This window comes from Apostichopus japonicus, chromosome 23, assembly GCF_037975245.1.
Source record: "Apostichopus japonicus isolate 1M-3 chromosome 23, ASM3797524v1, whole genome shotgun sequence".
In the NCBI taxonomy this organism is placed as follows: domain Eukaryota; kingdom Metazoa; phylum Echinodermata; class Holothuroidea; order Aspidochirotida; family Stichopodidae; genus Apostichopus; species Apostichopus japonicus.
Genome location: NC_092583.1, coordinates 8,882,470 through 8,907,775, shown reverse-complemented (window position 1 = coordinate 8,907,775; position 25,306 = coordinate 8,882,470). Strand labels below are relative to the sequence as shown.

Genomic DNA, 25,306 nt, shown 5'->3' with positions numbered 1-25,306 from the left:
TGAAATTGTCTTCCCATAATATTGGCACTGATGGGTGGGAGCAGGAGTCTGCAAGAGGGGAGGGGGGTGGCAGACCCATTTGCCCGGGCCTGGCTGTACCACCACACTGTTTTCCTTCAAAGTAATTAATGATACAATGCAGATGTCAAGAAATGCCCACCCCATCTCGACACTTATAAGTATTATTCATGTGTAAAACTCAACGAAAACATCGGAAAATGAAAACAAGGGAAGTGTGATTTTTGCAAAGCTAATGAACGATATTGTAAAGGGTGTATCGTAGGCTTTTTTTTAATTAAGGAAGTGGACATCACAGGGGAACAGCTGCCTCTTGCCCCCACCCCCCTCCCTTACACACAGGCTACGGCCGTGCGGTTCACATAAAAATAATCACAAAACAGCAAAATGCGAAGATTAATTTTATTCTCTATATACAGTTTCTATATACATGTTCTGCCTGTGGTCAAATATATCCCAAACTATCCAAATATCGACAAGTCAAGGATGAAAAAGTTATAAATATCAATATTCATTCTTAAAAAAAAAAACTTTTAAATCACCAAAGCACATAAGATATCGCGTTGAAAGGAGAGTAAAAGTTGTCGTTAACAGGTTGAGATCCCACTTGCTGGGTCACATCAAGAGAACTAGTACTAAATGAATAGAAGAGTTACTTGATACATGTGTAGGAGTTAATGTTTGCCCGAGTTTCTATAGGAATGCCCCCCAAAAAAATCTGTTCAACAAAGGTATATACGTATGGAAGGGTTGTGGTTTTTTTAAAAAAGGGTCATGAACGAATAGGTATGCCAAAGTAAAACCTATAATCAAGGTCTTCATGAGAACCATTTGATCTCTGTACTTAAATGAGTATTGAGAGTCCTGTTGTAATGTATTTTGAATCTGTTACTTCCACTTTATCCAGAGATACATTTGGTAATGGCATAGTCCCCCTCCCATCACCCTTAAACTTAGAGGTAATACCAACTCTATACATTCATAATCAATGATTACTGAGTTTGTTTATGTATTGTCAATAAAATAATGTTAATATGTACATTTCTTTGAAAGCCAGATAGTTCATCAGCTCTCAGCTTTTATTGAAGATTGTTTATACTTCTATACATACATGATATAGATACTATGAAGAACAGAACACATTCAGCTCAATTACCATCATGACATTCATTCTGTTAATTCCAGATGCATTCACAACTTACTAGGATCATATTTAACAAATTCATATCTTTCCACAAAGATAGGCTATTCGGATGTGGTTTGACCAAAGGAAGTAGTAATTATCTTAGAATTGTTTGATCCACCGAATATACCTTTCAGAAGTAGCCAATCTTGATGGGAATTGTCAAACATCATCTTTAAGTAACAGGTTGATGTACAAACTGACACATCAGTCCAAGTGTGTCAAACAATGGACCTTCCATATTAAAACTCTGTCGAAGTTACTATTATTCTGATATAGAACGATTTCACATTTTGCCATATTTGGAACTTATATGACCTTTGAGAGCCACCACAACATTCACAACATTGTAATCACAATAGGGAAGCTATACATCAATAGTATCAGGATTGTCAACATTAATAATGTGGTTGAGATATTATGTTGACAAAGTACGGCATCTTACACGCACACACATACTGAAATGGTTGCATATGATACTTGTTATTGTTTGCCTATTAAAGGCAAGTATACCAATATGGACGTAGTCACATAGAGTATATATATATATATATATATATATATATATATATATATATATATATATATATATATATATATATATACATGATCATATTATACAAAGAGGAGAAAATTTCATGTAACTCCTACAGATGTAATTTCACTTATAGTCCTGTGCTTATAAGCTCTGATTGTAAATAACAGTTTGTGTACAAAATGCCTCACAGACTTCCGCACCCCCTCTCAAGTGAATAAATTCCTGGGTACAGCTCCACTGGTGATATGATGTTCATATTCATCATTATTTGCTTACAATAACCCACAACATGTTTTCAGTCATTATTCTGGGCACATTGTTGCTTGAACTACAGGATTTCTACTTCTGAATTTTCTGACAAGTTTTGCACATTCTTCATTGCCTTGTTCTGTTAGGGCATTTTCCAATTTTGTGATGTTTGTGGGAGATATCAGTGATTTTTTGGTCAGCTTCTCTAACAAAAAAATTCCTGGCGTTTTGTGCTTCTTGATATCAGAGATTCCTTCCTCAGGAAGTTTGAAAATATTTGCCAGCAGGGTAGATTGGTCTACATCAAGGTGTTCTGATAAGTTCTGCTTTAGCTGATCAAAAGAGTTGATGATGGCTGTGAGGTTGAAAGAAAAGGAAATTGTTAATATTAAATATATATTACTCTACATACAGTAAAATCAGCAGAACCTGTTTCGTGCAAACAATATTCAGAATTGTGAGACAGCAGTGATGTGTTTCTTACACACACTGACAAAATAGACAAATGTATATTTTGAAACAGGTTGTTGAATTTCATGAATTTTTAATTTTTACTGCAGTGAGACTTCAATATAGTATATATACATATCAAGTCTTTAAGTGTTTTGCTTTGGTGTCAAAACTGATGTTTTCTTAATATCAAATATTGCAAATAGATGATAGTTATGACATGGCAACTGCACCAGGACTCCTCAATGCAAAGTAGGATTAGTTGTATACATCTCATATGTAAGGAATTATAGGCAGTATGTAAATAATGATTTATGAAAAGTAAGATTACATGTATAAATCTCACATGAAAGGATTGTAAAGCAGACATCAACACTTAACATATAGCATACAGTTAAGTACGTGCTTTTTAAATATCGTAATTAATTACTCACATTCAGGTAGGATGAGCTGGAATGGAGATGTGATTTGGTCAATATATAGTAATTTGTCAATCTGTGAAGAGGAAATGAAGAGGAAAAGCTTGATGATTCTCTTAGAAAATTAGTTTGTGCACCTCTTGAAATTGACAGTTTGTATCAAAAAGTGGTTTAAGCGATAATGTTAAGATATGCTAATTAGTATTTACTGTTTAGGATATTTCGTATGTATTATATTTGTGATATGAAGACGGCTTGTCATATGGATTTTTGCTTTGTGTAAAATTGTCACATGATATTTCAAACCATTATTATGGAAATCACTTCATTAATTTAGGCAAAAAAAGTATAAATTTCAATAAAATGGAAACATGACTTAATTAGAGAATATAATAATGGTAAAGACACAAAAATAAATAAGTATAAAAGGAGTCTCAGTAGATGAGATAAATCCCAAAGTAAAATGTTAAACTCATTGTATTAAATTTTTCTGTGTGTTAATTTAAACCAAAATTAAGTTACCTGCAACTGAATATCCAGCTGGAATAGACTCTTCATGGACATCCCATATCTTGCTTCTATTTCCAGATTGACAGTATCTTTGATCCCTTCATTCTGAAGATGGAATTCTACCTTGTGTCTGTTGTTTACCCATAGGGTTTCCATAGCAATATCCTTAAAGAGAGAAAAATACAGAGATGATTAATTATTATTTAATTTAACTTTTGAGAGCCTTGAGCACGATGGTAAACTTATTAGGGCACCAGGCTTGCAATTTAAAGAATGCAGGTCTCAATACTGGTCGACTGGATAGTAACGATCTGGCATTGAGTAAGGAATTAACCTCAATTGCCAGTCTTTATCCAGGTGTATACATTGGAAAATGCAAAGTAACTTGTAAATATAGTTGTGTGCTTAACTTTGACCGCACACATGTCCCCCAGTGGGAACATATATGGTGAACTGAAGTACTTTAAGACCAACTAATGGAATGAGGCATATTGAGATTGATGGATGTTGTAAATTTATTTGTCCAGGCTTTGGCCTTGAGACAAGACTATAAACTATCAACTTAATATTCTATTCAGCTCATATAAGCTTTGAACAGAATGATTATTCGTATTATCAACAACATGCAAGACAAGTAAGAGACCATAACAGTTACACACATTAAAAAGTACTTATATAATTAATACATGGACAGTCAATGAGGATGGAATGAAGGACTAGTCCATAATGAAATCAACTGTATAGACAACTGCAGCCGGGACCTTTCATCCATTGCATATCATAGGGATGATAGAAGGAAACAGTTTTAAAATTCATGATGTTTATTTGTATAACAACATATGCTTACACCATATACATACCACTCAACATATGCATAGAACTATAATTCCAACAAATGCAAATTACCTGTGGAACAGGAATTAGATGCATTCTTTGCATTTTGCCGACACATAAATAAGAATATTTTACAAGTATTACTAACCACTTTTCTAGGATGTGGATTAGACTGTGATGTACTGGAGTTAGTGCTAAGATGTAAAGTTGAAGTCATAGATTTGAGTTGAAAAGATAGAGGATCATGAATTATGGTTCCCTTTTGCTGGTAGATTTCTTCATGGATAAGACTCTATTAACATGAAAAAAAGAAACAATTTAATATTATATTATTATTAATGTAAATTTGAATATTAACAACATTGCACACACTGCTTAGTTGTCCTATGTACGACCAAGAAGCAAAAACAACTGCTCCCCGAAAATGGCCCACGTGGTCATTCTTCGAAACATAAAGGAGATGCTATAAATATCGAATATAATGGAATGTCTGATAGGATGCATTATCAAAGATCATTAATAGTCTAACAGCCTTTGTTCTGAACTATAAATCTTCGCTGTCTAATCTTGAACACCTGGTCAAGGTGTGTTTACAAACGTGTCTGTAATCACAAGTTTGTTGTCAGTTGTCAATGACCACCAACAATAAACTATTGAGCACTCAGTTTTGTTCTCGGACATTTTATCATTATGTTTTTGAGCACTGTAAGGTTATAGTTTTCAACCATTAATGACCACAGAGAGCCTTAAAAAGCTTATCTCACTTGACCATTCCCTTAACTGTATCATCACAATTTGATTGTCGGAGAGATTTGAGCTTGTAGGGTATCAAACTAGAATTTAATCATTTCCATCGCTATTCTGTGTATGAACCATGAACCATGTGTCATACAGAAAGGCAGACAACTGGAATCCATGAGAAAATTAGCAATACCACTCGAATGACAAAGCTGTTACTAACTTCATGCTCCAGTGTATCATCATTATGAAACCAAAGATGGATTGTCAATTGATCCCCTGGATCAGAAACTCTGTTTGCAATCGGTAAAACACAAACACGCTTCCTCATCTTAGGTACGAAAGGGACATGAAGACCAATGAGACAGGGTTTCTGAGCTTCAACTGCAAGGTGCTGACTATTCATAGAACAGCTGAGGTGTTTCCTTTCTAAGCTCCATTTGACAGATTTATCTGAAATTCAAAAACAGTTTGCTAGTAAGTGTTTATAAGATGATGAAAGGTAGAACACCAATCCTAACCTATATCATATATGACTTTAAAGGGACAATCTGGTGGTAGGAAATGCAGCAGTGCATACAGAACATCGAAATAGTACGATATCATGTTTCTAGCTCTATGTATGGATGCAAGGTCACTGGATGAAACCCTCAAGTTTAACATAGCTTTAGGGATATTATTTCCCTTTGGAAATGTTGCTTATTTCTCCCGAAAATGTGCAACATTTGAAATGTTTGCTCTCAAGGTACAACTAAAAGGTTCCTTGAAATGGGAAATATTTGTCTCAACCTTACCTCCTTCTTGAGATATTGACGTTTACATTACACAGAACCAGATGTCTAGTGATTTTTGTTCCTATATTGTGTTTGTGTACTTAGATGGCTTCACATATCAATGTGACTGTCCTTCTTGCTTTACTTTAGCAGTTATGAAGGTTTTGAATGTTTTCAGGCTTTGACACATATTAACCTCAAATGACCCATTAACCAGAGCAAAACACTTTAAATTTGTTTCACATACCCTAGTGGATCCGAATAGTACATATATGTTCACATAACCTTTGTTGAATCATTAATTGTGCTTACAAATGTTTTAGAATTTTACCTCAACAGATAAGCATGGATTTGTATTCATTTAATATGGCACCACACTCCCAGTGTCAAATAACACAATTATGCACTTTCAACTATCATGTCAAGAGATGGTACACACAAGCTCATATACATACTTCTGTTAATGAGACAAATGTTAGTAACTTTATATCAAGCTCACTGGAGTAGAAAAACACAACACAACACAAGACAAAATAATGAAACAGACCTTTTTGTAAGACACCAGAGTACACATTAATACCCATCTGGTTTGTTGTAGTAAAAGCACAGTGTGGAATAATCAAGGTGACAGGCTTGTGAAAGGTAAGGCTTTCTGGACCAAATTTCACGAAGGGGGTCAACCTCAGACTCTTGTTTGATAAAGGTCCTTTAATGGCAGGTTCAGTAGAAACCCACAGACTAACAATCCTTCCAGTGTGTAGTGCCCCAGCTGGAACACGCAGAATGACACCTGCGATAACCACCTCTCCTCCATGCTGATCAAAGTATTGTTCTTTATATAGATTTGACCCAGGGAACAAAGGAAGTCTCTCTGGAGGAGAAAAGTTATATATTTCATGTGAAAGGAAAGTATTTTGCCACTTTCATTTAAAAAATTAATTAATTGCATATACTGTTTCAGTTCACTTTATGAAAATTGGCTCTTCAACACAAAACTGTTTCTATTGGTTATTGTAGATAAACAATAATGAAGAATCAACATATACTTTAATGTGGAAGAGTGAACATTAGACATGTTTGATGTGATTCAAGGAAATTGATGTAGAAGAGAATTTTTCATTTACGGTAACAATAATTAGGTTGATTTACAGCATCTAGATTATATTTCTATTTTGCAACTATTTTGTGCGTAATATTCCTACAAAAATAAATAACAAAATCCATTTCTACCATGATAACTGAAACAGCCAAATGGCATGAAATGTGGTCCTAGAATGTCAAATAAGATTGAGGTTGATTTAATCAGGAAGACATAAATAAGAAATACCCATGTAGCTGATTATATGGGTACATTACCATGCTCTCCCTTAGCAAGCAGCAATATCCGTCTTCCCAAGTCCAGCTTTCCATGAGACAATTTCAAGGCTCTTTGGACATCCAGTCTCTTGTATCCCTCTTCTATCAACATTTTGAAATTTACTGATAATTGTGGTTCCCTTTTTGAAATGACTACCTGTTTCTCTGGAACTTTTACCTGACATAAATGTTGAAATAATACAAATTGTTTTTAAATCATTTTTTTATCATTCTGTCATGAAGATAGGAAACTAATTACTGCATTTGATTTGGCTAAGTAAATGTCTACACATACTTCCTGTGCATTTGATATCTACTAACGTAACTTTAGGTAAACAGAAACTATCACAATGAGTGAAAGCATGAATTTTTAGACAGAATTGCATGACAGCAAAAAGAATACTTTGCATATTAGAAAGTACAGAGTGTACTAGGCCTTCTGACCTTCTAAGAACTTGATTTTATGCAAAGTGACATTTGTTTTGCTTCACGCTTAAAGTGTTAAGTCTTAACAAGTTTTTACAAAGCACAAACCATTTTCTTATAATCTTTCTCTCCTTCGTATTCCTTTCCATTCTTCTCATGTGACGTATCAATGTACTCCAGCACCAGTCTTGCCACCTTATTAAAGTTAATAGCTTTCAATCCTTCATACAGTCTGATCATTCTGTCTGGCATGATGAGCTCTCTTTCATCCAATATTTTCATCAGTATCTCTCCAGATTCTGCTGCTTCCTGAATTGTTTCTTTTTCTGCTGGCTTGAGCCCAAAGAATGTGCCTAGCTGTTTACAATGTTGTTGATCCAGAAGCTTTGCAATGTCTCCTCTCAACTTGTCATACTTGTGTAAGTCTGAAAGTGATGACAACAACACCCACATCACATTCAAAGGAGAAAATACTAGGTTCGCATGTATAACTAAGAGTGCATGAATTACAGGCTAAATGTGTGCCAGGTTTGAACAATTTGGACAAGTATACAACGGGCCTACAAAAAGCATGAAACATGCATGGAGAACGTTGGTATGCAAGTCACCCTCTGATGCGTGCAAACAATAAATTGGTTAAGTATACTGTCCACAACTTGCGTGCGACTTTTCAACTTTTAGCCCTCGTCTTGTGCATTAATTCTAGTCTTGTATACAGTTTCACTTTCAAAAGTTGGCTTGAGCTACAAAGTAGTTTTTGATTAAATATTTCACAATATCCTTTGTTGTTATAAGTGACAATCAGGTGTGTCTACTTCTAAAACCAAATGCTGTTACAGTTTTACCTCTACTTAGACAATCATTTGGGTCTATGTTCTGTATGCGTTCTTACTTTTTCATCTCCACTAATACATACTTACCTTGTGTATGTCTAGGATAATGAGCATTCATAATTTCTTCACTTAGATTCAGGTCAGGGTGGTCTTTTTAAACTAGTCCTACCATTTGTTCAACTTCCACTTAAAAACTCACCTGGATGTAGTTCTCTAAAAAGAATTTTACGGCTTTCTGGAGATAAAAGAATGTTTTTCACCTGAAGAAAAACCAAAAATTATGACTAATGAAACCTTTAAATGTATGAATGCTTAATATACAGTAGTGCAGACTATCTATCACACCATGTGAATAGGTTTAACGTAGGAATGAAATGTAGAATAATTGAGCTGAAACAGACATGGAACAAACATAATAAATGTAAAACTCCAAGAAAAGGAATGTTAATGACAACATATACCTACCACGTATGGAGTATTTAATTGGTACCTAAGATACACACAAAACAAAGTTCCCAATAACTGTTGACCTATGCATAGAATAAAGCACAGATGATATGTACATTTGGTTCAGCATTTCACTGCATTTTGAGTTACACATATATTACAAAGCAACACAAATGCGTTAGAGATAGTTGGAAAATGGTATCAAGTAAGATACTGAGCTACACCATGATCACTGGCGTGACTGACAAAAAGATAATACTTGAAAAACAGACTAATATATTCAATTCAATCGGCATGCATCTACCATGAATATTACTAAGGAAAGGATCCATGAGAGAACATGCCAACGAATAACTAGAATTCAGTAACAGTGCTGACATTAAGCAGACAGCCTGAAAACAGTTGCAATACTTCCAACAGGCAGGACATTACTAAGCAAAGAAATGATCAGAAGAGAGAATATGCCACTGTATATTATGTAATGAAGAGTCATATGAGAACACAAACAGCTGGAAGACAATCAGCAGACATAACTTACCTTTGACTGGAGGATAAGGGCTGTCTGGTTCTTTTCATGTTGTGATACTATTAACTTCACATCAACCATGTCAGTGTCTCCATCGTTGTTTCTTTTAAGTCTGAACTGATGAGAGACTCTACTGGCAGCACAGAGGTGATCAATGCTTACATACTAATAAATGAAGGATATTGAAAATCAATGCACTGAGGATGAGAATGCTTGATTCGATTCAAAGAAACAATACCACATACGTATAGAAGAATTATGGAAAAACTGGTCAGGAACCCCCAAGACATGCGGCCATGCAAAAAATCCTTAGATTTCATCGACAGCATGGTGATGGTTACACATTCTATTGTACTACAGAATTCCATAACAACATTCAGCTTTATTTTATACCATGGGATAGAAACCCTTCGGAAATATAGTCCAACCATGGATGTTCCTGTGATTGTATATGTATGACGGCTTACATCAATCCTTCTGTTTGCGATGAGTGTTCAGAGAATTGATTGGCAGGTATGTTTGTCTCACTCATGCCTGCTCATAGAATAGCTACCTAATCAACATCCCACTTAAGCAACTGAGAGTTTGCCACATCATCTGAACACTACCTCAGAACAAGGAATTGATTAAAGACAACCCCATTCATCATCCAAATTCTCACAAGATTCTGCTAAACAGCACTGTACACCAGAGGTTTTGCATAGATTCTAGTCTCTGCTGGGCATTTTTAACCACAAATAGGTAGCTGTAGGGCCAACAATTAACCACTACAAAATTTGATCCAATTTAGGTAACCAATCCTTAACTACAAGTCTTACATGTAATGTTAGGAGACAAATTTTAGTAGCATTGGTGAGTACAAACCTTTGTTGATTCTTCCTTTATCAGATAGTAACTATCACCGGGCGATGACGTGATCAGCTCAATGTGTGAAGAAGAATCTCTGCCCTCATTAAATGTCCGGGTAACTTGAAATGTTGTATAGTTTCCTAGAATAAGTTTGGACTGATGGTCCTCTAACAGCAACTAAAACATAAGAACATGGAGAAGTAAATGAAAAAAAAGCAGAGTCAACTATACAATTTGTTGTGCTTCACTATTCTTCATCAATACTACTACAACAAGTAACATCAGTTTCTGTTCTCTTAAATGAATAAAATTTCCAATTATATGCTTATTTCTATCAGATCCACTTAATCTTTGTTTTCTGTATTTACTGTTTGTTTTCCAAATGAAACAGTGTTTTCTTTTTTTGTGCTGTTATGAATCAATAAATATGTCACAGAAATGCACCCCTAACTAATCACTTCATAATTTGCGAGTAAACCATAATAAAATTCATGATACAAATCATGAAAGAAAGCAAGTTTCCCAGTATCCGACTTAAAGATCACAGCACAACGCAGAATTTACCTCACACTGCTACAGATATCACCATGGTAACAGGAGATTATCCTCACCTTGTAATCTTTATCACTGTCCTTACAGAAACAAACAGTTATTAAGACATCATCTTTGGCATCAAGTATCCCGTCAATAAATGGAACAATACGGAATATATGCTTCTGTTCCGTTTCTTGGCTGACTAAATTAACAAAGACGTAGCTCAGGATGTTAATATCAAGACTGATCTTCTCCGGGTCTAGCTTCCATTCAACAGATTTCTCTTCAGTCCAAGTTATTTCACCTATGGTAAGTAATATTATACAAAACATATTACTTAATAATCCTAAATACAGTAAATATCAAGAGATTATTAAGTAAGATATATTTTACTATGCTGATTCTGAGTATTTAACTTATTTTACTTCTCCTGGTAACTTCATCAAATGCATTTAAAGTGCTCTTTGGTCACCATATTTACCTTCTTGTAAATTTTCTTCATCTTTCAGACCAGTGAAGATAATAACATCATGTCGATCTGGCTCAGGGATAATGGCCGAGTGAGGAATAGTCAGCTGAGCTGGCTTGTTGAGGGCGAGTCCTTCTGGCTCTACTTTTATCAGGGGTGTCATTCTGCCTCTACGAGCACTTCCAAGGAGGTGTATGTCAGGATCATAAATCACTTTAACAGAAATTACACCTTCACCGGATAAAGCGTCTTCGGGAATAGTCAGATGTACCCCCATGACGCTAATGGTTCCACCGTCACACTTTATTCCATGTTCAATGTACGAGTGATGTTGCCTCATTTCAAGTATTTTTGAATTTTTTTTTTGTTTTGGTAGTTCTTTTGTCTCTGTTCTCTCCATCAAACTCTCCTTACTATTGTCATAATCTTCCTCTCTTTCATCAGAAGCTTGTGGTGGAGTTGATCCATCATCGGGGACAAATTTGACATTTTCAACTAAAAATAGAATAATAGAAACACAATCACCAGCAGTTGGAGCTTTGATATAGAAAACCAGAATACAAAAATGCAGTGTAGTTTCGATGATGTAACATGAACAGTTTTCTTCATTAATCTGACATAATGTATAGTGAGGGTCTACAACTTACTTGATCTTAGTAATACATTGAAAAGCAGTGTGATGTGACAAACATTAAATTCACAATGACATAGGCTGTCCTGAAATGACCATTGACCTGAACAACAGGCTTCTTGTACTTAATGTGATAGATACATCAACATACTAAATATGACATCTGTCCTTGTTGAAATATTGTGTAAAGCATGGTTTTCACAATTTGACCCTGGTGAACTCAAATGACCATTGACCTCTGCCCACAGCATTAGGCTTCTTGTTCTCAATGTGGTACAGTGACATACCAAAACATGCGATCTGTCCAAGCTTCCATTGTAATATTATATTTAAGAATATGTGTTAGTGTAAACAGACAGGTAAGAGGTGAGTGAACTAAATGCTTGGCATTTGTTGACTTCAAATGACCTTTGACATTGTCCAAAAGCAATAATAGATTCCTTAAATTTGATATGGTACATCTAAAAACCAAATATGAGATCTGTCCAAGGTTTCCTTTTGCAAAACTGTATCATGTTTAGAAGGCTCTCACGATATGACCTGTTGTCCCCCAAATGACCTTTGATCTCCACCAAAAATCAAGATGCTACTGCTACACAATGTGGTACTTCTACAATCTAAATATGAGATCCGCCCAAGCTTCCCTTCTTGAGATATCGTGTTTACAAGGTTCTCACAATTGGACCCCTGGTGACCCCAAATGACCTTTGACCTCCACAAGAAGCAAATTGCTTCTGTACTTATTACCCTGACTCACACACATTTCTAACAGTTTTTCCTGTACTATACTAGTTTTGCTTAATGTATTCTGATTGCTTACTTACATTTGTTCTTACCTGGCCAGTCAAGCAATGCTGGTGATTGGTTTTCTTCAAACAGAAAGGGGTCAACTTTAGACTGATATGTAGCTAAAAGGTATTCATTTGATTGGTTTAGTTGAAAATAAACCAAACCCTTTTGTAGGTTAGTGACATCGCACATGTTGATGATGTTTCGTGTTTTCATGAAGTTAATCAGAGTGATTCCTGGTGTCTCTATGAGAGAAACCCGGCGTAGCATATCAGTTTCTGCTGGTGGTAGACCAAACAGAGTTGCTAATTTCAGAGTGCTGTCTAGAGTGAGATTGTCAGCAACATTGACCATTAATCTGCCGTAATCAGCTGAAATGTAAATAAAAGTAAAAATACATAATAGTTAAAAATCACACCCAGCACAACAAACCAATTGATGACACTGATTATTAAATAATGCATGATATCACAGTTTCCAATTATTCATTTGATTATTAGATTGCTTTGTATCTCATTAATCTTTAACAACAACAAAAATTTCTTTAAAATCAGTTCAATAGCAGAAGAAGATATAATCAATGTGAATATGAATAAATTTAATTCCTTGTTGAAGTTCAAATGATGTACCTGCTCATCTACACAACAAGCATCTGTGTTACCATAGCAACTTTAACTGTCACCTCTTAAGATGAACATTGATTTCAAAGTAATAAATATACTCTTCCGCTTTAAGGAGGGTGTGATCTACCTCACTTGATGACAGAAAAGCAGGAACATAATAATGATGAATTAGGTAAGGCTTTTATTTCCTTCAATATTCACAATAATTACATTGCAGGTGTTGACATATATATATATATATATATATATATATATATATATATATATATATATATATATATATATATATATATGTATATATATATATATAGCTGGATATCGTTGAAATCCAATTCACTTTGTGTCAGAAAGTACTTGATCTGTGCTTGTGAGTCATGTAATGCAATAAGACGTGTGTTGCTGAGGAAAAGTGAAACCTGTCGTCTGCTACTTAAGTCAATGTACACTGTACACATACAGTCCTGATATGCTGAATGTGTCTCATCTGCAGTTTGATCTTCTTGAAGGAACTAGCAACTTAGCAATTGACAAATTGCAGTTAACATTGATACGTGCATCACTTAGCTAAAATTCTTGTTTCGCTATTTTTTTTTTCTCAGGACCGTGGCAGTTATCTAGTGATGGCATTAGTTGTAGGTCTACATTAATACAATAAAGATGATAGAAGTTACAAGTCTTACCATGGAGCACATCATATGACCCTCCCTGGTTGTTATGTGTATTTTTAAACATCCCATAATTGACATATTAAAATGGTCTAGCCTTCCCTTATATGTCTATGATCGACTTACAAATGACCTTACTTTAATTGTGCAAAAATTGTTTCAGATATACAACAGATACCTGGATGTTTCATTTTGTTGGTATAGATAATGATCACATGACTACCAGAGGAGTAGTGCAACATTTAAAGTTTCATAGCAGTTTGATGATTAAACCCAGGTGAACTTTGACACATAGGTACAATTGTTTCCATCTTCATAACACTTATCAATACAAGGTAGAGTAAGGAGAACTTTAAGTAGTAAATTAGTACCAGTGTATTGCTTTAATGATCTCAGGTGAGAAAAAAGATCCACCAAAACCAGAAAAGATTAATGAGGAAGACTACACATCTTGTACAATCATCCCAATACCAAGTCCACAATTGGCCTTTCATGCCAAAAATTAATTGATCCCTTTCAAAATACTTTAACTTGTGATACCCCTTGATATATTTAAAACTGTCCACACTTCATTTGAATTTCAATATCTCAACATGATTGCCAGTATAAAAATGCATGTACACTAATTAAATCGACTCAAGGACCCCACCCCCACCCCCAGCCCCTCTGTCGGTCTTCCTACATCTCTCCTGACAGCTTTGAAGATCTGCAGGTCGGACTATTTAAGTAAAAACAGACTGATATAAGGAAACATTTTACTGCCTGCATTAATATTTACATTGAGCAGCAGTAAATTATCTTTTCATTGTGATCCTACCTGCCAAAGTTGATTCCTGCGATACGTCTGGAGACTCACATTCTTCAAGTAGGGTTTCTTCCGCCGTCACAGATGCAGATGAAGTCTACAAATAAATTACATAGAAAAGTTATCTTACTCCCAGCGGATACTTGCCTTTAAATACATTACATATGCAGCACATGAGTAGTTTGCAAGCTTACCCTGGGTGAAGTTCATACTGCATATAAGCTGACCTTTGACCTTATTATAGAGAAGCCACATGCAAAATATGAGAGCCAACAAAGTTAACTAAGTTAAATAAGTTTTTGAGAAATTGTGTTACAAGAATTTCAAGTTTTGACCCCTGGTGACCTTAAATGAACCTTCGACGTACACGAAATTGTGCGAAAACACACAAACACCCACACGTACATCCACCGTCCCTTCCCCCCCCCCCTTCTAGGTGTGTGTTCAAACATCAGTTCCATGATCGGTGTGTCTGTTCAAGCACCCACACCATACACACGCAAAACTTGACGGCATAGGTTGCTTGCCTGCCTATGGCAAGTAACCAAAAAGAACCTGTTTTCCTTTCTGTCAGGTATCTGTCAAGTTACACAAATTATGACTTCATCTGATATAACCAACTGATTTTAGCATAGGTGAATGTACCCATACTCACTTCACACAACATGTAATCAAATGGAGCATGAATTTAAACTTTTTTTCAACTCATGGAACTATCTCTGTAAGGCTCAAGAATATGTTGTCACCTTGTAAGAACTTCAACAGTGGAATATTTTATCATAAATGTAACACATTAATAGTTTAGTCACAATATGATCCTAACTTCTTTTCTACTGATGGTATACTGGCTACATTTACACATAGAATAGTTATATAGTAATAAATCACTTACTAAACTTAATCATACTTTAACAGCACATTTCCTACTTTCCCAGATCGCGCACCCGGTCTTGCCTAATCGGTACATCCGGCACTATCCGTTATCTGATCTGCCATGAACCGGGATGTTCCGTAGCTATATGTGGCAACCCGTACAAATCCGTAGCGGCATTCGGATACGTGGACAAGTATTTAACTTGTTTAAAAAACTATGAGTCTAAATCATGGATAGAAAACCCTGTAGAGGAACCATAGCAACTCGTAGACAACCCGTTGACGATATGTAGCAACCCTATGGAGTGGACCTAGTAAGCCGTGATCACGTGATCAGTTGGTGCTGATAAAGGTACGTATTGGTACATATGGAACGGATCACGCCAAGTATTGGTACGTATGCACTACGGCTGATAAAACTTACTACGGGTTGGAACATGTTGTGAAGGCTTGGCAATAACCCGTCATTGAGACGTAACAGCCCGTTGAAAGCCGTATTAGAACCCGTAAGTTGTCCGTACATATACGGGATAGACCCCGGAATCTATCTGTAACATCCATATCAACCCATAACAACGTCGTAGTTACCCATACTGGACCCGTATCATCCCGTTCTGGATACGCATCATCGCCTTTCCAGGTCACGGAAGCTGCATGATTGCATTGCCCTACAGATCTTTCTAAACCGTCACCCGATAAAGTATGAAAGGAGCTTTACCAATTCTTGCTGATTCAAGGCTTCCCTAGTCTGTCTCAAGACCTCTTGTAAGGCCATGTATTCTTTGGCATATTCCAGTTGAGACTTTACAAGTTCATCTTTTGTAGCTCTCAGACTTGATTTAGCCTCCTCCAGCTCCTGTTATGCAAACAACACAGTGAATGAGACAAGAAGGACGCACCTCCTTGTGATTACTTGCCACATATTAATATTTATACTAGCATTGAAGTTTTCATGTCTGAAGGGAACATATTCTCCAAGTTGACAAATTTCTTCACATTTATTTTCAGGCAGGCTGAACTGATAATATTTTGATCTTTTACTTGAGGATGGAACTACTGAACATTTACTACAGGTGCCTCAGAGAAATCACATGTTCAAAGTAAATTAATGCAGAGCTCTGTGACCTAACTTCCAAAAGGAACTTCCAGGATGGTGGCCAAACAACTGTCTTAGAAAAATGAACCTCGTTTAATCTCAAACCACCTTCGACCTCTATAAACATGTGTATAGTTAATGTACATCACATGAACTAAATATCATGCTTGTATAAAATTCTTGAGACAAAGAGCTGTTAACATGTTCTTATTGGACCTCTACTGTTGGACATCATAAACATTTCCTAATATCTGAAAATACATGTTGTGTTTGGAATGTTAAATTAAAAATTCACTGTTACATCACTAGATCAAACAGAATGGTAATCTTGTTCTAGTAAATACATTTCTCATGACCCAATCAGGTAACTTGGTCATCGGATATCTATAATCACATGTTATGTGACGTCTAACCAATTCTGCTGCTGAAGTAATTCTTCCTTCTCATCCTTCAATGTTTTCAGTTTGTTCTCAGCTGTATTCAATGTATTTCTGAAGTCTTTGTCTGTTTCCCTCAATGCATCTTCGAATTGTTGTCTTTCCTCCTCTGTTGTCTTTAGTTTTTCAGACAGCTGTTGTCTTCCCTCCTCTGCTGCCTTCAGTGCATCTTTGAATTGTTGTCTTTCCTCATCTATTGTCTTAAGCCTTCCAGTCAGCTGTTGTCTTTCCTCCTCTGTTGTCTTCAATGTATCTTTCAATTGCTGTCTTTCCTCCTCTGTTGTCTTTAGCCTTTCAGTGAGCTGTTTTTTTTTCATCTTCTGCTTCAGTTAGTTTGTGATAGAGTTCCTGCCTATTTTCTTCTAATGCCTTTGGTTGATCTTTTAGTACTGTTTTGGTCAACTTTGAATCTGAAACAAACATATAAGATGCAAACATTATTAAAGATTGTCTTCAACCCAAGAGATTTGGTTATGTTAATAAACACAGTTCAATGAATTTTAATTATTTATGCTGTACATTTTCCAGGAAAATATTGTAAAAACTTGCACCAAATTTAGTGAGCTCAAATTTGTGTCCAACTTTAGCATGTTATTAGAGGTGACACTCAGACACTGCAAATCTTTCACTTTCCTTGATTTGAGATTTTGGCCCTGTTTCTGAGCAATTCAACAAAGTCAAGCCCATTCAATGAACCTCCAATCTATCAAAGATATTAAATTATCAATTTCAAAAGGAAAGGAAAGGAAATTCCCAAATTTTACCAATCTTGTCTGAACATATCCCAAATCACACTTATGAGTATATCAGATAAGTTAGAGACTTATGCAAATAATTGACTGCAATGCAAGACTTTGACATTGAATGAAACATGCAGTGTGGAATAATTACACTTCTGAACATCTAAATTGGATTATCTTTCTTGGTTTGAAGTACTTTACAGGCCATTGCTGTTATTGGATTTCTTGCCAAATTATTTAACACATTATTTGTATCAAATGATATTGATGGAGGGTCCTTCTCCTATCAAAATTGGGTTAATTAAGTTAAGTTAAGACAATGGTATATTACCTAAAGGTGCATATATTCTTTGTGGATCAATGTGTTTGCATGTTTTGCGATTCATACCATATTTAACACGTTATAAACATACCTTGAGCTTGTTGGTAGATGGTCCTTACTGCCAACAATTTACTTAGTCCTCTCTCAGAGCATGCTGTCAATATATAGTTGATGTCATCAAAAGAAATCTTCGCTGCCTCTCTGAGATGGTGGACAAGAGATGAAAAGGGTTCATCACTCTCAATAATGTCCTTTGATTCCTTAGCTGGAACTTCAAAGTAGTCAAGTAGCTTCTTACAGTCATCTTTCTTAATCAATGACTCTGTGCGCATCAGGGGGTTATCAAAAGTTAAGATGTCACTCTATAACAAAGAGGCAGAAGAAATCAAATAAACATACTGGTGATAGCAGACCATAAAACAAAATAGAAGTAGAAATTTGAGGCATTGAGAGAGCAACCCATATTAATAGAAGGTATTTACTTTAGTATGATGAAGGTATGGATAATTTGACTGTAATTTACCTGAGTTCCTTCTACTACAATACTATATATTTATTTCAGAATAAATTAAAAAGCTGACAATTGGGATGGATGGATTTTTAAGTTGTACATGTACGTGCTTCAATGCATGAAGATGTATCAGTCAGATTGTTGTAGATCTATTTATGATGTCAGCAACTTAAAATTGTATGTAATTAGTGGGCTAAACATTATTCTCCAAATGTTACCAATAAACGCTACATTGTGACCCATGTTTGCATAATAATGTAATCAGGACTTGGAACTACTTAAATTGTCTTCTACTCTAGGCAATGTAGGTGGTCAGTAACATTAAAGCACACACAATAAACCACTTCCTACCCCCATTCTTACCTCTAACATTTTCCTTAATTATTACACAGTGTTGTTTAGATGAGTTAACATATTAAATAATATATCAACCATTGATGCAGTGTTTATTTTACGCAGTATTTCCTTGCAGAAGATTCTTTTTTCAATCCTACAATCTTGCAAAAGACATACATACTGAATGAGTAAACAACTAACTAGAGGCTGGAAAGTGAATAATCAGTCCATATGCACTGTGCAAAGACTTCTTTTAAGATTGGTGTATGCACTAGATATTATGTGCAGCTACTGCACTATGAGCTATACACAGCTTCATGACACAGAATGCATGTGAAACATTTAATTATGAACACTATGCGCAACTATCAACTATAATGCTAAATGAAGTTTCCTGGGATACTTAATCCTGTAATAATTTACTAGTATATATGGGTGTGGCCTGATGACATGTATAATAAAAGGCCTTTAACAGGCAGCACATTGTTTTTGATCACACAGTAATCCATGTGCATAGCAATTGCATACATTACTGTGTGCTTTGGGACAGCTAATATATGGGTCTTCACTACAGTTAATTGATGTACTGCATATTGAGACGATTGAGTAGAATATTGTGTATCGTCACTTACACAAAGTGATGTCTATAACCGTTGCTGTCACAAGATTGACAGAGAACAATACAGTAATACATTGCTTTCTTAGTTTTAAAACTTAAAAATCTACATAAATTCAAAACAGTTAATGGTTTACCTCCCATTTTCCTGCTTAATTCCATATGACCTTCATTATTAGTGTAGTACAGCTAAATTGTACCTACTTGGCATAGTCAGGATTTAATCCAAAATCTGTTTACTTATTGTTACTCATGAGGACTGCATTACACCGTGCATTCTTCATAATAGAAATCATTGGCAATCAGGAAATGAACCACTCGAATATAACAGACATAAGACTGTCAACTGACTCGATGCAATCCCTGTACTTAGCTACAACTTTCTCCCCTCAGAAGTAATGAAAAATGATTTCATATGCTTTGTGAATTTTGCAGTCTTTACTCTGTTGACAATGTGAAAATAGCATCACAATGCTAAAGCACATTTTTCCCTTCTACTTCTTCATTTTTGACTAATTTGCACCTAAATAAACTACCCCAAATCCCAAAATAGAAGCTAGATTGCGTCATACCATCTTACCCAGATTTAATACTGTCATCAAATCAAGGTATCATCACTACAGTATTTGCTATACATGTGCATTAGTGTCAAACTAACCACTATGGCCTAAGTTAAGATAAAAATATTGTGCTTAACTTTTCTTGAATTTTACCTCTTTTCAAGGAAAATAGCACCTGCTGTGTTCTTAACATTAATTTGCGTTGATTGTTGTTAATTTTGTTATTTTTGCGGACGTTGATTGTCAAAACTCATGACAAAAGAACTACACTTCTTTGTCTGAGCTGTATACCATGCAACATTCATCTCGCATCATTTTTCATATATTTTTTGGTCTAGGTTTTCATGATAAAGACATCATTGCCCCCCCCCCCAAAAAAAAAGAAAACACTTATTGCGTTATTGAGAATATTTCGCATTCACTAATACCAAATTTTGCCAAATATGAGCAGTTTTTAAGCTCAGAAAATAAGTAAAATATCTTTCCAAATGTTGGGTGTTGCTCTAATATTGCAAAGTGCAACAAACACCCAATGGCCAACATTTTCATTATATAGTGCATTTACTTTTCCACCATTTTGATCTCCCTTTTAACAACAAGCAACATTTGTGTTCTTTATCAAATTTCTCATTCACCAGTAACAATTTTGTCTATATTTGAAGTAATAAAGACTGAGAAAATAAGGAAAACCAACTTTACTTTACATTAACAGTACGAAAAACCTTCATGAATACCTTACCAGAATCAGCAAAGCCCAAGAAAAAGATTTCCTTATTTTTCTTCAATATTGCAAGGCTGATCTAAAAACATGTTACTGTGTGTTCTCCTCACTTGTTCGCATTGAATGATACCCAATTTGTTGAGCTTCAATTAAAGGATTGCTTTAATAAAAGTGATAAATAGTCCTAATTTTACCATAGGCTTATATATGCTGTATTAGTACTTACTGTGTGATATTCATGTACTTCTCCAGTTTCAGTAACCACAAACAATCTGTTTATGTTATTATTAATCCTGATTCTCTCGGAATTATCATGAACTTTGAAAGAAGCCAAAATATGACCCCCAGAGATGGGAGAATGACCCCCAGAGATGGAAGAATGACCCCCAGATAGAGAGTAAACAACAACTTGTCTACCCTCATCACTTAACCATAATATAAATATTAATCCTTTCTCTTCACTGACTGTTATACTCCAAGCATGGCTGCACTGTTTGTGTGTATATTCCTGTTCTATTTCTCCCTCATCATTATACATTAAAGCACTCCCATAGCCTGTACAGATAAACAGTTTATTATTACTAACTGTTATATCACAGGGATTGCCTACTAATCCTGTTAAGATCATTGTCTTCTTTATTCTCAATCCTCTCGCGCCTAAGACAATCACCTTTTTGGAGTGATCTAAACCGACATAGACTAAACCATCTCTGGTTGTCATACAGAAGGCTGTACCGTTAAACTTCCCTTGATTGACCAGATCGCCATTACTACTATCGTACAATGCTATCGTTTCTTTACAACACGTTAAAAACAGATGACCATCCAGTAAACAAACAGACCGCAATGATGAACCAAACTTGTTAAATTGCTGAGTATGATACCGCTTTGACGTCACTAATAACGGTTTTTCTTGAGAATCAGGATCAAATTGTAACATAAACAGATCAATAAAACCGCGTCTTGTCCTGTCATTATATCCAGCGACAGCCCAATGGCCTGTGTCCAGTACGTCCAAAGAACACAGTGTGCAATCATTTCGTACGGTGAATCGTGCTATCGTTGTATGCACTCTGTGTTTGTGGAAGGCAAAAAGTGAAAAGTTAGGTCAGGGTTGGAAGGTTGTATCCGTGGTAACGAAGAATTTAGGAGTGCTTTTTGATCGAAGGAATGTAGTTGATGAACAGCTGTGGAAGTGTTAGCTCAGTGGTCAACGCCAGTGCCTTTCAATCATAAGGTCCCCGGTTCGAGTCACTCCCATATTAATGTATGTCGTCCAGTTACAGAGTTGTTGACAATTAACAATTCATAATCATGGACGTTAAATATGAATGTTAGAGACTGACTTCGGTCAGCTTGCGGCTTTGATAAGCCAATGAGGCTTCTTCGCGAGTTCCTGCTTGCAGGAGGATCTAATATACATACAGCTCTCAGTCTGCGAAGTAGCTAAAGCCTAGGTCTTACTAACGGTACTGAATACAAAAAAAGCTATTGATTTATGCATGGATTACAAAGTTGTGAACCACAATGGCAAATGTCCAGAGCATGTCCGACATGGTAATCTCGAAGATAAAAGAATTGAGACGTTCAAGGCCTTATAATTAGGATACTGGTCTGTACATCCATGGTCAACCCTCTCGGGCACTAATGTGAAGATAATACATGACCCCATTTATGTATATATGGCGAGCGGAGTAAAAAGTGCTAGAAATTTCAAAATCGACCGAATAAAATATTTTCCTATTAAAGTATCCTATTAAAGGTCGAATGTAAATTAATTACTGTGTGTTGATGAAAATATTCCTTTCACAAAATTTCTCTTACATGTAACAACACCGACCATAGGCCTTAAGCTTGTTAACAGGCAGTTTCAGCCAAATTGGTGAAATTGCTTAGATTTAATCTGCTTGAACATGATTTATTTATCTTCAACTTTCATCGTTATCATATGTAGGCTATGTCCTGATGTAATGTTCTGATTCAACTCGTCCGGTGTGTTGACCACATGCGTGAAGTACATTTTAATTCATTTTCATTTAGCGCCAAAAAAGGAGAGAGAGAAAGAAACTCCCAACCTTTTAATAGTGGCGATATTCAAAAAAGTTAACTTTGTCAACAGGCTCCGCTATTGAAAATGATGGCGCTATTAAAGTGAGCCAATACGGCTCTGGAGCCAACCAGATATCTCTATATACGGCTCTATAGCCAACTTGGTCTTAAGTTTTCATGGGTGACTTCAGACAGAATTTCAGTCTTTTAGTTTTTTGACCTATTATAGTCCAAGAAACAAATGACAAATTTGACTGCTAGTAATAATGTTTCTAACAGCTACACAGGTTTCCAAAATATTTTACCTTCAAAATATGCTAACACTCTGGAATGCTCACTTAAGGGTTCAGAGATCGATGATAAATTTTAATGATAATCCTTTGTTTTAAAATTCTAATAACTCCACCAAAACATGTTCTTGTATCTCGATGAAAGCAAGAAAAGCATCATTGGATAACATCGAGCACGTACGTGAAAAATTTGTAATGCATCTTACTAGGGCATTTGAGGCCATAAAAGTATTCATTGAGTTTTGTGTTGTATCTGAGAAACTGACTTAATGGTCTTTGTATAAGACTAAATACGGTCCAGTCACTTCAAAGAGACGAACTTCACTTGTATAAAGGGTCATTTCTTTAAAATGAAGTGTTATAGACATCCAAAATTGGCTGATAGCAGTGTGTATTAATTTTCTACAATACATCGACTTTAATTTTTACCAAACCATTTTGCCCCAAACATTGACATAAACCATTTGTGTTATATCCAGGGGCGATTCTCGCGATGCGAGGGATCCGAGGGGACATGTAACTACTGTTTTGTAACGAAAACGTTAAGAAGTGCTCTGTTTCATAGATTAGAAGTGTCCATTGTGGACAAGTACTGTACTTTGTCATTTTGTGTTATTTTAAGTATGTGCTTTTGTTGATACATTTAGGAAAAGTGTATTCAGGAAGTGCCATTTTGCTGATAAATTAAAGTAATCAATCAAAAGGTGAATTTGCGGCACAGAATGCAGAGATGATCCATTTTATCGGCGATTTGAGTTGACTTTGTGCTTTACCTCATCAATGCAACGACACCGTGATGTCCTACTACCCTCAACACTTAACCCTTTCCCGCATTTCAGGAGTTATCTGAAGAATGAACAGCCCGGTTTATTTTCAGTATACAACATTGGACAATGTAAAGTAAACAAATAATCAATATTTTTTTTTATATTGCCATGTATTTAATGCCAAATATAAACACATTTCGATTTTATGTTATTTTTTGTCAATAATAATGATAATACTTACGAAGTGTTTGCGCTGGCCATTTTGATATGTGGTTAATTAGTTCTACGTGAATTATATTGAATGCAGCGGGAGTCCAGATCTGCGGATAAAATAAGAAATAAATTTAAGAAACAAATATGACTTTCTAAAAAAATAGTTATCGAGGAATATCGCAATAAATATAGAGATCACAGGAACGGCATGGAGACTTCTTTTGGGTAAATGTTGTGGCCTGTTTTGATGATTAACGAGCAACATTGAATTTAATATAATGGATGGAATGATGGTTTTGGTCATCCCCGATTCTAAAATCACACTGTCTACGATCAATAAAGAAGTTTACGTTACAGTTATATTTGGTTCATGCTGGATTGCGAAAAAGACGGCGATATCGTGAGAAAATGTTGGAAATTGCGAGAAAATGATAAATTCATATTTACGATGGTCAAAGGTAACGATTTTCTGGTAAAAAAATTACATTTTTATCCAAAACAGGATTGTTGTACAATTTAGCTATACTTCCCTACACTGGAGTGCTGTTTATAAATATCAATAAATGTTTTATTTTACTTAAAATGACAGACGTCTGTGTTGGAGAGGTGCAGATAAGGTACAGCTAATATTCTTCGAAAGGTCTTGAATATAAAATTATTGTTGATATAATTCGTTTTGTTTTTTATGTTGAGTCGCTGCCACGTCAACAAACATGAAGTAATAACACAGATTTCAAACAGAATGCCCTTTGAGATCACTTAAAAGACAACGAAATGCTATGACTTTGATCAGAGAATGAAACAAATTCTCAACTAAATATTAGGTAATAAACGCTGAAGTGTGGAGCACGAAAGAGAGTTGAATGCTATAGTAAAAGAGGAGGACAGGCTTGATCTGAACTGGTATATATATATAGCAAATGAATCAAATAATAAATTACGCCCACTAACCTTTGACCTCTTAGATATAAACCATATCGCGTGATGTTTGAGTCAATATTGAACTTAAAGCAGTTCGGTGAGATTTTCATTTTTTTTTCATGTTTAACTGAACCACCTTGAGTGTAATTTTTAATGTTATGACGTACTTAATAAATATATCGAATTTCC

The 25,306-nt window shown here is 35.4% G+C and overlaps 2 protein-coding genes across 3 annotated transcripts; both read right to left on the bottom strand.

Moving 5' to 3' along the window:
* Positions 1 to 401: 401 nt before the first annotated feature.
* On the bottom strand, positions 402 to 16,417 carry LOC139964433 (uncharacterized). 2 transcript variants are annotated; one of them, XM_071965987.1, is made up of 16 exons: positions 16,257 to 16,417; positions 14,678 to 14,762; positions 12,608 to 12,943; positions 11,165 to 11,647; positions 10,761 to 10,987; positions 10,165 to 10,326; positions 9,313 to 9,465; positions 8,527 to 8,587; positions 7,603 to 7,919; positions 7,069 to 7,246; positions 6,260 to 6,583; positions 5,163 to 5,392; positions 4,350 to 4,493; positions 3,380 to 3,532; positions 2,873 to 2,933; positions 402 to 2,343 (listed from the first exon to the last, which is right to left on the bottom strand). In XM_071965987.1, the coding sequence occupies exons 1-16, from the start codon at positions 16,311 to 16,313 to the stop codon at positions 2,042 to 2,044; spliced, it is 3,273 nt and encodes a 1,090-aa protein (XP_071822088.1). In that variant the 5' UTR covers positions 16,314 to 16,417; the 3' UTR covers positions 402 to 2,041. The 2 variants fall into 2 exon arrangements, with proteins under 2 accessions (XP_071822088.1, XP_071822089.1); XM_071965988.1 differs by having other exon boundaries at positions 12,620 to 12,943.
* Positions 16,418 to 16,544: 127 nt separating this feature from the next.
* Positions 16,545 to 25,102, bottom strand: LOC139964434 (uncharacterized). The gene is made up of 5 exons (XM_071965989.1): positions 24,778 to 25,102; positions 24,225 to 24,303; positions 21,104 to 21,950; positions 18,225 to 18,495; positions 16,545 to 17,481 (listed from the first exon to the last, which is right to left on the bottom strand). Exons 2-5 carry the CDS (start codon positions 24,242 to 24,244, stop codon positions 17,366 to 17,368), a joined length of 1,254 nt encoding a protein of 417 aa, XP_071822090.1. The 5' UTR covers positions 24,245 to 24,303; positions 24,778 to 25,102; the 3' UTR covers positions 16,545 to 17,365.
* Between the last annotated feature and the right edge of the window lie 204 nt (positions 25,103 to 25,306).

Excerpts from the sequence above, each read along its gene's own strand:
- LOC139964433 (XM_071965987.1), bottom strand. The coding sequence starts at position 16,313 with ATGGCCTTACAAGAGGTCTTGAGACAGACTAGGGAAGCCTTGAATCAG. Across the intron at positions 7,920-8,526 it reads TTTTAGAGAACTACATCCAG|ACTTACACAAGTATGACAAG; the intron begins GTGAGTTTTTAA and ends CATCACTTTCAG. Across the intron at positions 3,533-4,349 it reads ATCCACATCCTAGAAAAGTG|GATATTGCTATGGAAACCCT; the intron begins GTTAGTAATACT and ends TCTCTCTTTAAG.
- LOC139964434 (XM_071965989.1), bottom strand. The coding sequence starts at position 24,244 with ATGGCCAGCGCAAACACTTC. Across the intron at positions 21,951-24,224 it reads ATGGCCAGCGCAAACACTTC|AGTGCATACAACGATAGCAC; the intron begins GTAAGTATTATC and ends CCACAAACACAG. Across the intron at positions 17,482-18,224 it reads CATCTACCAACAAGCTCAAG|ATTCAAAGTTGACCAAAACA; the intron begins GTATGTTTATAA and ends TGTTTGTTTCAG.